The sequence below is a fragment of the Diplotaxodon limnothrissa genome, linkage group LG22, assembly GCF_057381915.1.
Source record: "Diplotaxodon limnothrissa isolate DT_005_m linkage group LG22, D_limnothrissa_male_GT1.1, whole genome shotgun sequence".
Classification (NCBI taxonomy): Eukaryota; Metazoa; Chordata; class Actinopteri; order Cichliformes; family Cichlidae; genus Diplotaxodon; species Diplotaxodon limnothrissa.
The window spans coordinates 13,239,185-13,253,269 of record NC_140616.1 but is presented as its reverse complement, the minus strand read 5'-3'; the positions used below and the strand labels follow the sequence as shown (position 1 = coordinate 13,253,269).

At 40.5% G+C, this 14,085-nt stretch overlaps 3 protein-coding genes and 1 long non-coding RNA gene across 5 annotated transcripts; 1 reads left to right on the top strand and 3 right to left on the bottom strand.

Annotated features, from left to right (window-relative positions):
- On the top strand, positions 1-848 carry LOC146609547 (uncharacterized). Its single transcript, XM_085347042.1, has 3 exons — positions 1-221; positions 523-610; positions 687-848. Exons 1-3 carry the CDS (start codon positions 1-3, stop codon positions 846-848), a joined length of 471 nt encoding a protein of 156 aa, XP_085203168.1.
- A 430-nt stretch (positions 849-1,278) lies between these two features.
- dnajc8 (DnaJ (Hsp40) homolog, subfamily C, member 8) lies at positions 1,279-5,798 on the bottom strand. Its single transcript, XM_085346037.1, has 9 exons — positions 5,722-5,798; positions 5,095-5,196; positions 4,493-4,549; positions 4,314-4,380; positions 3,939-4,033; positions 3,756-3,827; positions 2,308-2,399; positions 2,093-2,168; positions 1,279-1,990 (listed from the first exon to the last, which is right to left on the bottom strand). Exons 1-9 carry the CDS (start codon positions 5,791-5,793, stop codon positions 1,871-1,873), a joined length of 753 nt encoding a protein of 250 aa, XP_085202163.1. The 5' UTR covers positions 5,794-5,798; the 3' UTR covers positions 1,279-1,870.
- Positions 5,799-6,588: 790 nt separating this feature from the next.
- LOC146609545 (uncharacterized) lies at positions 6,589-9,196 on the bottom strand. 2 transcript variants are annotated; one of them, XR_014905067.1, is made up of 5 exons: positions 8,291-9,196; positions 7,888-7,955; positions 7,276-7,336; positions 6,883-6,989; positions 6,589-6,738 (listed from the first exon to the last, which is right to left on the bottom strand). It is a non-coding gene; the product is annotated as an uncharacterized LOC146609545 (long non-coding RNA). The 2 variants fall into 2 exon arrangements; XR_014905066.1 differs by having other exon boundaries at positions 7,276-7,955.
- A 101-nt stretch (positions 9,197-9,297) lies between these two features.
- LOC146609544 (heterogeneous nuclear ribonucleoprotein R) lies at positions 9,298-13,957 on the bottom strand. The gene is made up of 11 exons (XM_085345755.1): positions 13,806-13,957; positions 12,999-13,159; positions 12,787-12,905; positions 12,563-12,670; positions 12,331-12,444; positions 11,977-12,153; positions 11,672-11,807; positions 11,338-11,543; positions 11,097-11,246; positions 10,884-11,005; positions 9,298-10,799 (listed from the first exon to the last, which is right to left on the bottom strand). The coding sequence occupies exons 2-11, from the start codon at positions 13,153-13,155 to the stop codon at positions 10,193-10,195; spliced, it is 1,896 nt and encodes a 631-aa protein (XP_085201881.1). The 5' UTR covers positions 13,156-13,159; positions 13,806-13,957; the 3' UTR covers positions 9,298-10,192.
- Between the last annotated feature and the right edge of the window lie 128 nt (positions 13,958-14,085).

Sequence of the window (14,085 nt, the reverse complement as noted above, 5' to 3'; positions counted from 1 at the left end):
ATGGATTCCTTAATGTCACTGGGCGCTCCCCTGAAGCAGTTCACCAGCTGTGTGTCGGGGAAAAGCACCGCCAAGAGGGGCGCCGGGAGGAGCCAGTCTGTCCGCAGAAGCAGCTTCACCCGCAGGAGGAGCTTCAGCAGGAGGAGAAGCGTTCCCTGCAACAGCCAAAAAGTGCCAGACTCCTGGCTCAGAGCTTACCAGGATGAACTGAAGAGGGAAAGGTAAAAATAAATAAATAAATTAAACAGAAGCATTCATGTGATTGATTGAATTTCAGTTTTTAATGTGGTTTTGCCAGGGTGTGTGGAGTTTTTCACGATCACTTTTAGCTTTCTTTGCAATACAATAAACAGGAGTTAGAGTTGCTGTTGTATTTTAAGAAAACAATGATTTTCAGTTACTATCTTGTCATCAAGCTAAGACTCTTGGCCAGACAGACCTGGCTTAGTGAGGATAAGACTCTTCCTCACATGAATAAGCTCCTCGCCCATGTGCCACGCTAAATGTTGCTGTTTGCCAAAGGAAACGTCAGCAAGCCATGCTGGCCAAGAAGAACGCTGAAAGGGCTGTCAGGAAAACTCAGTTCAGGAGCCATCACTGCCTCCCACGGGTAAGTGAGCAGCTACATTCAAATGCTACTGACTTATCAGCGTGTCATTATCTAACCTGAACACCTGTGCCTGCAGCGGAGCAACGCTCCCAGGAGGAAACCGACCCCGGCCAAGGACGACTCCTTCTTTGGAGCCTTTCAGGGCCTCAGTCTGGATGGATTGATGGGGGCTACTAATGCATCCCCTGCTGTGACGGCGCCTGGTGCAGGTGCAGGAGATCAGTGCAAAGTCATGTGAGATGGGACGCGTAAAGACGTTTAGATTTTTTCCAATGAGCCGCATGCTTTTGCAAATTTTTCTGCAAATGAGACTGGATGGAGAAAATGAGACTGGCTCTCACCATGTAACCCAAGAGGACGGGAAACATTTATATTACTCTGTATTTTCTGAAGTATTCTTTTTCCTTTGGCAGACAATGCTGCTTCTTATTTTGATGTTTGTTTTACAAATTATAGACTGTAGCTATCACCATTGTTTCATGATGTTTGCTGAGTACAACTGCAGAGAAAACTGAATTATTAAACTTTTATTTTATTTTCCCACTGTTCATTTTCAGTCTTTTTTTTTTTTTTTTTTCATTTTGTCCTTAAAAAAGCCAAAACAGAAACTAAGCAGTTTTTTAAAATTTATTTTCTCCAAAACATAACTTGGGAGTAAAATGGTGAGCTGCTTAAATTTACATTATGAATACACAGAAGACATGCACAGAGATGTAGGTTCTCAACAAGAATGCCTGTTCCAACAACACATTTGTAAATTTGTATCCAGTTGATATTCTACTTATAAAAGGAATCAATGACAGCCAGATAATAAGAAGCATAGATGCCACATAGCTTATAGATATCTGTATCCCATAATCTAGTTATTTCACTTTTTTCTGCAAGTTTTAACAGTTTTGGAGACCACAGTGAAGTAGGCTTGTTAAGACAAAGATTTATTAAAAAACAAAACAAAACAAGGAGAACAAGAAAGCAAATGACAGCAAACCATGCTTCCACCCTCTGTCACACGAATGGAAGATGCATCATTTCTTTATTAACCGGGGCAGGTATGATCTCCAGCTCCACATCATAAATATGTACATTAGAAAAGCCAAGTACAAAACTACAGCTGTCGGGGTCGGGATGTTGTCCTACGACACAATGCTGATGGCTGTGATGATGATTACACAGATGACCGCAGACAACAAGGAGAGGATACACAGAAGTGTTTCTTTCATTTAAACAGTGGATTTTAATTGAGTGAAGTCCAGTTTTACATCATTCCCTCTGTTCCATTTTGACTTTAGGGGGCTTTAGGAAGGACCTGTTCTTCTTCTCTTTGCTTTTTCCTTTGGCCTGGAAGTTCCTCCAGCTGTCCACACGTCCATCTCTTGTTTCCTGAAGAAAATAAAAATATTATTTTTCAATTAAGAAATCCAAATAGCACAGTCATCGTGTTTCTATTTACAGATGCGTAACAACTGGCATACAAGAACGCACCTCAAAGTTTTTCTGCCACTCTCGCTGTCGCTTAGCGTTCTCTGCTGCCTCGATTTCTTCTTCTCTCGCCCTTTTCCTGGTAAATTGAGAGAAATCCAGGATGTTATGAATGAAAACATTCTCTGTTTCTAAAACAAACTACCAAGTGGTAAAGACGGGTGAATGTTTTAGTCATACAGAGCAGCAACCAAGTTCTTAAAAATCCCACCAATTACCTTTCATGCATTTCCTTTGCTTCCCTCTCCTTTCTCTTGATTTCCAGCTCTGCAAACAGCTTCATGGTCTGTTTGTACACTGCTTGCTTGAACTGGAGAGAAAGAAAAATAAAAAACACATGTATGATATGAAGTACAGTAGTTAGCTCTGTTTCCTCATAGCAAGAAGGTCCCAAGTACTAAACCAGGGCTGACACGTTTGCATGTTAGGTTAGGTTAACTGGCAATTCTGAACTAACTGTGAATTCAGCTGTTCCCTTTAGCAATCACCACAGTGGATCATTTACCTCTATTCCTATTATCCTCTGTCACATAAAGCCTTCACTACTTCCACAAATCTTTTCTGTGCTCATCCCTCTTGTCTGGCAACTCTATCTTCAATCCAGTATATTTACTACCCCTCCTCTGCACATGTCCAAACCAACTGAGCCTTGCCTCTCTAATTTTGTCTCCAAACTGCTCAACCCGAGCCGTCCCTCTGATCTACTTGTTTCTAATCCTGTCTATTCTGGTCCTCTGGACGTCTTTTTGTCAGTGCTTTTTCATACATCATAGGAGATCTCGCTACCATCTTGAAAGCCTTCCTTTTCATCCTTCTGTCACAAATCACCCCCTCTACTCTGCTCTTCACCATTCTGTTACTTTAGATAGATGATCACAGGTATTTAAACTCATTCACCTTCACTGCCTTTTGGTAACACTGCTGGGCATTTATTCAAAGTACTTTAATTTCAATGGTGTCTGCCACATAAAAACTACACGCATCAGTCAAATCAGATTTAAAAAATAAAGGTTTACAGAGTTTGCCCCAAAATATTGTTTTTTTAAAAGCCTCTCCCCCCTATTAAGTTACACTTTGTGGAGGTACAGAAATTATTTTACTGCTACAATATAACCTGCATTATTAACATTGCATTAATAATATATCCTACAGCATTGATATTGCATTAAAGATGTTTATTAAAGCTATTGCCACCATATTAACCTTTTTATTACAGGTGCAGCTATAATTATTTTATACACATTGCATGTTTGTGCTCATTCAGAGTTGATGCTCAGTCTATTAAAGAAGGTTTTACACAACAGATATGTCTTCACAATCTATGTGTGATGCTGTGTGTGATGATGTGATGCTGCATACTCCTGAGGAAGGAGTGTGTGTGTTTTAATAAACTCATTGTTTGATTGCACTCTTCTGGGCCTCTGTTGGTTTGTTTCATTGCTCAACATTTATTGAATTCGGGACAACTTACTTCAATGTCTTTCCTGGAGCAAAATTCTGCTATTGGTTTGCAGTGCTAGCACGATCCCTCTTTTTTACATCTTGCTAGTCCAGTAATTTGTGATAAAGACAGAACTATTCTTCACATGCCTTCCCTTTAAAACATTGTGGTTCTGAAATTACAATAAAATTATAATAAAAGTCTCAGTACCTCAGTAGAACTTACCATTTCGGGATCATCTTCCTCTACATCCAGTGGTTTCCCTTCTTTCTTCAACTGTTTCCTTTTCTCTTTTACCTTTAAAATATAAAGAAACATCGCATTAAAAAAGTCCAGATAATGAAACTGAGTAACATGGAAAGGGGGGGGGGCATTAGATATTTTGTTTTCATGGTGGAAAATACTCACCATATGCTCCACATATTCCTTTCCTGCATGAATCACATCTAAGGCTCTCTTCTTCTGCTCTGGATCCAGTAAGAGTTTGTATGCCTTGTCCACAGCTGGACATAGTATAACATTAAGGCTCGATTACAGAGTGGTTTTAATGTAAGATTAGCAGATAACTGTATCACAGAGGCTCTAACAAAGTCAAATTGTTGTTTTCATACTTTTTATTTTAATTTGTACAAAAACAACAATGAGACAGAAACTGGTTTTTAGGTTTTGTTTTTTTTCCTCCAGAGTTTATTGAGTGTCCAAATAGCCAATAAAACCCATTTTAATTAACTTGGAGCTGTACAAAAATACAAGCCAATAAGTGATGTACGTGAGAATTGTTACCTTCGAACGCTTTCTGCGCTCTGTCTGGATCGCCCTGATTTTTGTCTGGATGGACCAAAATGGACAACTGCCAAGTAAAAGAGATTTAAAATTAAAAACAAAAACAGCATTGCAAAGAACACGCCATGTCTGTAAAAATGAAGTCACTGAAAAGCCTCTTCTCCATAACACTTCCTTACCGCCCGAAACCTTTTCTTCAGTTCATCATCTGTTGCCTCTGGATCAATTTGCAGAACCTGAAAGAGATTTGAAATCGACAATTGTTAATAGCGTTGGATCTCATAGCATTGATACATCATAAGCAGTTAGAGCTTTGAAAAATATAATAACTCTTGGGTTCTGTTATTAGGCTTTGGAAAAGTTTGTCCCTGACAGGTAACTTTGGTCAATCACAGATCCTTTCAGATTGGCTGAGTGAGTAGTATGAGGAATCAAAATTATTGCACAGAATGAAGGAAGACTGTCACTTAAAAAAAACATGATTTGATTCCTAAGATCAGCACAACATTTAAAAGGGTACATTTTAAAATTGTTTCCTCTTCTTTGATTTAGGTCTAATAAGATACAGATATGAAAATAATAAGGAAGCATCAAGTATAAATATCAATTACATAAGTTCCTAAAAGCTATATACATTATTGCAGTTCCTTTGTTAATTAGAAGTGAAGTGTGAATGAATTATTAAAAATGCTACATACATACATTGATAGGTAGCATATTTAACAATGATAATAATAATTAAAAACAAAACAAAAACGACACCATTAGTGCACTAGGTTACCTCAAAAGGGTTGAGATTGAAGTATGATGCGCCAGGTCTGAGCAGTCTGTCAATCTGCTGCTTGGAGGTTAACACAGAGTCTCGCTTCTCGATCTGCTTCACCTTTAAAAATGAATAGCAGCAAAACAAAACAGTGAAAAACTTCACAATGCAAAGGTCCTGGCAAACAAGGCTTCCGGAATACATTTTTATTTTCTTCTGAATTATGTCAGCCAGCTCCGAAGAATGAAATACGAAGAACGAGAAGGATGCTCTTAATTTTTTCAGGAAGCTATCCTCATTAAATAAATACAGGTCAACATGTACACTGACCCAGCAGCAGCTTCATAAAAGGCCCGCCAACGCAGTAACTCCTATTAAGCAAGCCATAGTTTAGGTAACATGGCTTGTAGTACTAGCTGCTGATAATAATGAATAAAATAAGCCCAAATAACAGTGTTTTTTTTCGTACTAACAGAAGACTGAAGCTGCTCACAAACATCTCGTTTAACGTTAGCTTCTCGTTAGCTGATGTCAGCAGGCCTCGTAGGTGATAAACGCGGTAATCGCTCAATAACCGGCTTCAGTCGGTGCAAAGACAGCAACCGATACTTTAAAGTGAATAATCTAACTTTAAATCTGCTTTACCTCAGTGTAAAAATTTTGAAATAATTCATCCGACACATTATGCACAGAAGACTCTCCCTCGGCGGTCGCCATCTTCGCTCGGGTTTACATGTGACGTCGTGACATCACGTGACTACAGATTAAAAATAAACCTACGTAACGTAAGCACACGTTTTATAACAATTTTAAATATTGAAAAAATATGAAAGTGAATGAATGTGCTGGGTTAGAAAGGTTTAAAGTTTTTCAAATTAAAAACATTGCATTGGCATGTTTTGACATGACAGGAACTAGAAGACTTTACTTCCGCTTCGACGTTTTTTTAACCAACATTTAACATTTAGCGACGAAGGATTACAAACAGCGGTCACTCCTTCACGACGCTTTGCTAAAATCTTTAAGCTGCTGCAGGACTCTGTTGTAACACGTCTTCAGCCTTTTTCCCCAAACCAGCCCCCACTGTCGTTCACATCTGCGTATTCAATGTATCACACTTGACTGAGCGTCTAAGAATATATACTTATAAGTGCCATGGTGCAGACATCCTATGTGACTTATGCAATATTTATTTAAACGTTTAAGGCATGAAATTTCCTTTGCTTAGGTCAACTTTGTGCTTCCTGTATTTATTTGTATTGAGTGATGTGAGGCAGTGAGTTGAGTACAGTCAGCTTGATTGGCTGAGGTCTACAGTGAGCCACATATGCCCACTCTCCTATTGCCCATTTCCACTGGTTTGACTGGAAATGTGCTATGATACAGTCAGCTATAGTTTACTGCACTCAGTGATTTCTAATGAGATCTCAGAAATGCTGTAATGGTATAATATTGTGTTTATACAAAAGAAAAAAAATATGCACACACAAAGCTGCAAATTTATTTGTGCAATAACATGTATCAAACAGTCCGATACATAGATCGTTCCCTCTTCCAGCAGTAAATCTTTGAGCTGGATGAATGAGCAGTGGCAGCCTACTAGGCGGAGCCAAAGGCCTCTGATGGAGCTGTGGGTCACGTGTCCATCTTTTTCTTCGATTTCTGTCCAAAGACAAAAAAAAAAGGACATGTTTTTATTTATTTAAAAATCAAGCGCTATAAAATCTTCACATCTCTGATGCATAACATTGCTCCAGCTGAGAAGGGGATCATTTATACGATTACTACATTGCAAAACTTTCTGACCTCTGACTTCTGTTGAGCCTAACGTTGCTGATGTGCCCCCCTGGGTTCTGGACCTCTGCACCTTCCTCATCTTGTGGTATGTGGTTTATCATCAGGGATAGCAGTCCCTAGAAAACATACACAAAAAGCTTGCTAAAAGAAATCCTGGTTGATCGATTTTTAAACATTAACCATCAAACCCTGCACATGACTGTAGAGAGTCATATGATGCTCATTTATAAAATCCACAAAATCCATAACTTTATATATTTTTATTCTGAAAACCTTATAAGACTTACTTGCTCTGGGAAGTTTAGAACTAGGACATCCAACATTGTTTTAAAACATGAACTAACCTAAAAATAAAATCATATTTAGTCTTTCTGAGTATTACTTGATAATGAACAATCTTACCAATCAGTCCTTTCCATTTCTGTGAACCCATTCACATGGATGGGGGCAGCTCCTTTACTGCCTGGTGACAAGAGGCAACATATAAAGACACAGTTCTGACATGAGAGGCTGTTATGGAAACTCCAGCATTTGCAGGCACTTTAATCAAAATGTGTGTGTGTCAGTAACTAGCTCTACATCCCCGGCTTACCTGTGAAACACAAATAATGTAGCCCTTCTACTGCCATCTTGTGGCGGTAAAGGGTAAAGACATCAGTTTAGAGGTGCAGCCTTTGTTTAAACACAGGCCAGTCTCACAGATGTTTAAGTTAGCAGCTCAAAATCGGATTGAATAAATATGAAAAGTAACTTCTCTAGTAAATATGGACCCCCTAATTAACACCTATTCAGCTCTGAAAATAGCCAATAAGTGCAGCATCGGCAAAGGAAACAATGCACCACTGGTAGTGCTGGTGCAGAGCTGCTACCTCTAGTGGCACAGAAGGGGAAAAGTGTCCATTCCGCACCCACCGCCCAAATTAAAGAACGCGTGGAGACAACAGACGATTTTGGTGCAGTAAGCTGAGACAGGCAGCAGGTGTTTTGCATATTTTTAGGTTTACAAATGCTTACCAAATTCCTTGGCTGGCTGCCCTTCTGGCTGTTTAATCAGTCTAAATTTGTGCACGACTCCCATTGACCTTTAGATGAAAAATTGACATTATAATTGTGAATGAAGTACCCATTATTCCCATGTTCTCTAAACCCCAGAAATCTGCCGGTTTGAATTATTATTTTCAATGATTCTTCAATCAATTTTTGATTCTTCTTGATAGCCTGGAAAAGAGGAGAGAGAGAAAAAAAAAAATCACCCCCCCCCCAAAAAAAAAAACCCAAGGAAAAAAACGTTGATTCACAGCAGAGTATATTAGCAAAGAGATGATAAAAGCATAGTGTATAATTAGGGCTAGTGTTTCTCCAGTGATTACAATTAGCTAGAGAAGAGGAGACAGTACTCTGTGCAAGGCTAGCTCACCCTTGAGTACCGTTCAGGTGAGTTCCTCATTCTAGCGGTGCCGCTCTCAATGCTTCTCCACCTAGGCAGGTTGGAATAAGAGGACAGACACATGAAACAAAATACAATGACACCATGGTACCAAAACGCAATGGCTAAAAGAAACAAAACAAAAAGTTTTCTAAACAGATCCTGACAGGTGATCGCTTGCTATAGCTGGAGGTGCGTTTTAGGAAATTTGGATGGTCAGATCCTTGGGGTCTTCAAAAGGAGAGAAAAAGACGATGAGATGATGTGCAGATTTTGGAAATTAGCTGCAGAAAATCCATTCCAAGTCAAATGTGTTGCTCTAAATGTTGTAAGGAGGTCAGTATCAGGACCACAGACGTGTGAATAATTTTTTTTCTACTATTATCCAAAACTGTCCTTGTCTTGAAAGTTTGTGGATACAGAGCTTAAGTTTCATAAGATGTCAGCCCTAAAAAAAGAGGGGAAAAAACAAAACACTGGAGCTGGGAGGTGCTGGAAATTTACACCTGTGAAAATCCTGTGTTAGCTACCCACTGCTCTCCAATTATTAAATGTTATACCGGTCAATAAAAAGCTCAATAAGCATTTGCATTATTTTCACAAGAGTAAATTGCTTTCCATCTTCTCGTCATAAACGACAGCATTAAGTGACGGTAGGCTGGTTGTTCACCGTTTGACAGACAGGAACAATCTTGGGTAATTGCAAGGAGTCCAATTTACAGTGCGGTCCCTTTAATTGTTGCTGCAACATTCACAACATGAATTCAGTGTGCAGGATATTACTGCAGTCTGAAGAATAAGGAATACAAAAAATAAATCCTGCTTTTGTATCATCCAGACACCTTTCGAATTCTCGTCCCGTTGTCTGACTGCGCAATTTCAGTCGTTTGTGATTAACCTTTGAGAGAGAAAGAATTTGACTTGGAAAAGAAGATATTCATCCAAATGAGAGAATTGAGATTAAAAATCAAATCAAATACTGAATGACAACACGGAATTTGAGTATCTGACAATTGACTGATGCTCAGCTGAGTTTTATTGAAACGGAACAAACGTAAAAGTTATAAATACAAAGAACATCAGAGAACAAACTGCTATGGCTCTTAAGGTAAGCCAAACCAAATTCTACTGGGCAAGTTTAAAGAAAACATAGGAAGTTATGGTATCAGTTTAAAAAACAAAAAAAACACAATTTGTCTATATCTAGAAACGCTAGGCATACACTTTAAACATTACAAAACTTTGATTTTTCTTCCTTCCTGTGGATTCTTTTCTCCACCGTTGCAAAAACAAAAAGAAAAAAAAAATGACGTAAGAAAGCTCTACCATATGCATTTATTTACAAGCAAGTCCCTAAAGCAACTATGAGAAACCACAAATAAAGGGAGTACAAGAAGGAGAAGGGAGGAAAGGGGCATGGACAGAAACTTCCTGCAAGGCAATATTCATTATTTAATGTTGTCTCAGACTTTTTGAGAAGGAAATGTCCACTTTTTTTCTTTTTGTGTGTGTAAATGTTCATTGTTGGCTTTAAAAAGAACCAGGAACAAAAAGTAACAATAAAAGCGTTTTTTGAGTGTTTTTCTTTTTTTAAAGACACGTGTCCCAATGTAACCGTAGGAGTAGGAAATGATTCACCACAACGGTTACGTTCATTTCTTCAGCCAAAAGGCTTTCCAGCCAATCATCTTGAGCCAATTCTGGGGTCTGTCCATTTATTTTTATTTTTTCTGAGATATATACAGATTTTTTTTTTCCACGAAGGATGAAGAATAAAAAGTCAATCAAAAACATTGTGGCCAATCTCCTGTTTGTTTTTTTGTTTTTTTATTGTTGTTTTTCTTTTTTTTTTCTCTTTTCTTTTTTTTTGTTGCCAAATACCTTTTGGTGCATCTACTTCCACTGTTGCCCATAAGAATCCTGTGAAAACTCCATGGTGTCATTACTGTAACCATAGTTACCAGAATAGTCGGCCCCTTGCTGCAGGGGCTGCTGGGCGATGGGCTGGGACCCCCAGTTCTGTTGGTTGTTGGTCTGGCGGCGCTTGGAGTCAGGCTGGTTAAACACGTCTGCCTTCCTCTTTCCGCCGACGTTGCCGCCGCGATTGCCCCTGGCCCCGCGAGGACCGCGGCCCCTCTGAGGCTGGAAAGGGGCACCTCGCCCTCCTCGGCCACCCCTCGGACCACCGAGGGGTGGCCCTCTTTGGGCGTAGCCACCCCGGCCTCGTGTCGGTGGAGCTCCACGAGCCCTGGGAGGAGGTGGACCTCCCCTGCTGGGACGAGTACCACGGCCCCTCATGGTGTACACGTCTTCGTAGCCGTAGTAAGGGTCTTCATAGCCACCACGGTAGTCATGATAGTCGTAGCCATAGTAGTCATCGTAGTAGTCATCATAGCCATAGTAATCAGGTGGATAGGCATAGCCCCCTCGGCCACCACGGCCCCTGCCTCGGCCCGGCGGAGGCATGCGTGGAGGTGGATAGTAGTAGTAGTCATCATACCTGGAAAGAAGAAGATATCACTTCAAGCAGTTGATTCCTTAAATGAGAAGACGTCAGCTGACCAGTCAGATGTCTCTGACTCACCCCGCATTTCTGGTAGTCTGCCGAGCTGCTTGGCGCTCTTTCCTCTTCTTGTCTGGGGGCTTTGCCAAGACAATCTCAATTTCTTCTCCTCCCAGTTCCTTCCCATTCATCTCCTCCATTGCCTAATCAAACAAAACAATCAGTTTCTCATAAAAGAAACTCACGGAATCGTCACACAAGCAAAAAGGTTTGGCCAAAGCACGAGAAACTCACCTTTACGGCAGCATCCCTCTCTTCAAAATGGACAAAAGCGTAGTCTTTCAATTTCTTCACTCGTTCCAGCTTTCCAAACTGGGAAAAGGTCTTTTCAAGAAGCTCCTCAGTCACTGCTGTTGCCAGCTTCCTCACAAAGAGCACCTTTACCTGTAACAACAGAGGAAACAGTATGTTTGTCGCACTGGAATGCAGAGCATGCCTGATGTGTATTAAACAATGGGACACTAAAATCACTAACCTTAGCCATGACCTCTGGGTCTGGTTCAGCTACAGGGTCAGCCCACTCCACAGTGACCGGGTTCCCCCACACTTTGACCTTGCCGCTCATCAGGCGACGGCGAGCCTGTGCCGCGGACTTGTGGTCCTCATACTCGAGGAAACAGAAACCACGGTTCTTTTTCTTGTCATCCGGCTGATGATACAATATCACCTCTTGGAGACCCTCTGTGAGGTAAACAATAACATCTGACTTTCACAACCATTGTTGTGTGTGTTTATCAATCATTTTTAAGCACTGATAATTTGTTTAAATGAGTCTCTAAGAAACAAAAACCTGCATGTTAGAAACAAACCTGTCACTTTGCCAAAGTCTTCCAATATACTTTCTCTTGTTTTGTTCTTTGGAATCGATCCGACAAACAGGCGATTGTTTGCAACAGATATACAAACTCCCAAGTACTTGCCAGGGCGGATTTCATGGTTATCACACTGTAAAAAAACAACAACAAAAAAACCCCAGACAAGTTAACAAATGAGTGAAATGAGCTGAAAATACTGTGAAGCACAAGTTATTACACTTTCTAATAAGTAAACCTTTAAGTCTATTTCTCCTCAAGCTGTTAAAATATGGACTGATATTTCCCGCGACATTACTTACAAGCTTCACAGCCTTCTGTGCATCATCCTTATTGCAGTATGTGATGAAGGCATAACCTCTGTTCTGACCAGATAAAGGGTCCATCATTAACCTGAGGTCCCAGATGGGACCAGCAGACTCAAAGAGCGGCACCAGCTCATCTTCATACAAATCCCTGGGGATTTTTCCAACAAAAACCTGAGGAGAGGACAGAGGGGAAAGAAATGTGAGAGAGCGTAATGATTTGCAAAACATTACGCTTTTAGTCTTTATGAATGACATTTAGCTTATATTTTCTCAATCTTACTCAAATAATAAAACCCAGCCTTGGAAATCATGACAGACAATTTTTTAATCTGTCAATCACTTCTCTACCTCAGTTCCACTGCCTGGATGAGTGCCTTTGAACACATCCTCAGGTGGAGGACCCCCATATTTTCTCTGGCCTGTAGTGACATCCAGGGTGTATCCTGTGCGCTCCAACAGGGCCTGAAACACACACACACACAAAACAAACATTAACTGAACTGCGGCTGCAGAGGCGTGTTTATATGACATTCAATCTGACCCGCTACACAAAAGAGCTTAGCCAAATGACTTTGTTTACCTTTATTTTTGCCTCATCTGGGCCCTTGGTGGACTCTTGTACCTTACTTCCTTGTTTTTCTCTCTGCCTGTAGGTCTTCATAACTCCACAAAGGAAAGCACTTTTATTCTGCAATGAAAAACAAAATCAAATGAGATAATCAATTTGCAACAATTTGTGTCAAGTTAAAACTCCTGTCAAGGGCAAATAGACATGGGTCTATTCATTTTCTCCTATGTGGATACCTGTACATGGGACAGGTCGCTCTCTTTGAACTGCTGCAGCACAGTAAGCGCTCCCTCCTCATTGAATTCCCGCAGTGCATCGATAGCCCTTTCATCCAGGTCAACGTATGCCACTAGGCCTACGGGTACAATGGACGTTCAGCATCAGGCTCAGCTACAGAAAAGCAGCTATACATTATTCTTTTAGTGGAAATAAACAAACAGCCACTCACCTGTCTGGAAGATATTATCTAGACTTTCAGCTACTTTCTGGGGCAGCCCAGCATCAAGGAGGGTCTGGTAGTTCTCTGTGTGTGTTGTGGTCACATCCATAGGCTCTTCCTCCTCCTTTGCCGGGGCAGAACTACCGTTTACCTCAGCAGCAGCCATTCTCCTTCAGCAGCAAAGCAAAGAAATACATTTTAATGGTTCTTTTTAAGAGTTTATTTTACTTAAAATCAGACCAATAAAAAGAAAGATCCACGATCCTAAACTACATTTCAATCTTTATGTATGTCATCAACTCAAGTGCAGTTAATCAAGTTGATTTACAAGCTTTATGTTTTCTATTTAATTACAAAAAAATAAAAAATAGGACTCACTGGAACTGTAGTTCTTATAAATGTAATTTAATAACTATAATTGGCGTCGACACGTTATAATGTACTGCACAACAACAACCTGGTCACTTCAAGAAAACACGTACAGCCTCAGTCCCGCCCCCCTTCACATGCAGCTTGCAAGCCAGCGAAATGAATGCTTTTCTTTTTATGTATTTACGTCCATATGTTTTTGACCCCACAACACCCTCTTCTACAAGTAGACAACGCTGGATAGATTTTACAGCATTTTTAGTCAAGAGGGATCCCCGAATACGTTATCTTGCCCTTGCGGAAAAAAACAAAACAATGATGATGGTTAGCTTTCTAGCTGGCTAACGAGCTTACATACGAAGGCCTCGCCGTGCAGAAAGACACCTTTCGCAAATCAAGTACACGCGCGCCCCGTACACGGGCAAACACACAGTTAGCGAAACTCACCAGAGCGAATCAGGAAACTAACTCCGACGGGTGTTAAAACGTGAAACGACTAGCCTATCGGACATACAAATAGTGTCTAAATGCGCGGAATATGTTTGAGTCTAACCCACGAGACAAATTTCCAGACAGATACGGTCTCGTCGTCGGCTCGCCGGAACAACGCCACTGCTTCGAAATCATCGCGAGATGTGGACGAAAACTCGCCGAGTATGTTCGTTTTGACAGGCCAGGCCGGGCGTGCTCGTATCGGACAACCTGAAGCTTATAGTAAGTTTAAGAC

Bases quoted from the DNA above. Each gene is read 5' to 3' on its own strand.
- LOC146609547 (XM_085347042.1), top strand. From the start codon at position 1: ATGGATTCCTTAATGTCACTGGGCGCTCCCCTGAAGCAGTTCACCAGC. The intron at 222-522 runs GTAAAAATAAAT...TGTTTGCCAAAG, and splicing joins GATGAACTGAAGAGGGAAAG to GAAACGTCAGCAAGCCATGC. The intron at 611-686 runs GTAAGTGAGCAG...CTGTGCCTGCAG, and splicing joins GCCATCACTGCCTCCCACGG to CGGAGCAACGCTCCCAGGAG.
- dnajc8 (XM_085346037.1), bottom strand. From the start codon at position 5,793: ATGGCGACCGCCGAGGGAGAGTCTTCTGTGCATAATGTGTCGGATGAA. The intron at 2,400-3,755 runs GTAAGTTCTACT...CTTTCTCTCCAG, and splicing joins AGGAAGATGATCCCGAAATG to TTCAAGCAAGCAGTGTACAA. The intron at 1,991-2,092 runs GTGCGTTCTTGT...TATTTTCTTCAG, and splicing joins AGTGGCAGAAAAACTTTGAG to GAAACAAGAGATGGACGTGT.
- LOC146609544 (XM_085345755.1), bottom strand. From the start codon at position 13,155: ATGGCTGCTGCTGAGGTAAACGGTAGTTCTGCCCCGGCAAAGGAGGAG. The intron at 12,906-12,998 runs GTGAGTGGCTGT...TTGTACCCGTAG, and splicing joins AGATAATATCTTCCAGACAG to GCCTAGTGGCATACGTTGAC. The intron at 11,247-11,337 runs GTTAGTGATTTT...CTGTTGTTACAG, and splicing joins ACCCAGAGGTCATGGCTAAG to GTAAAGGTGCTCTTTGTGAG.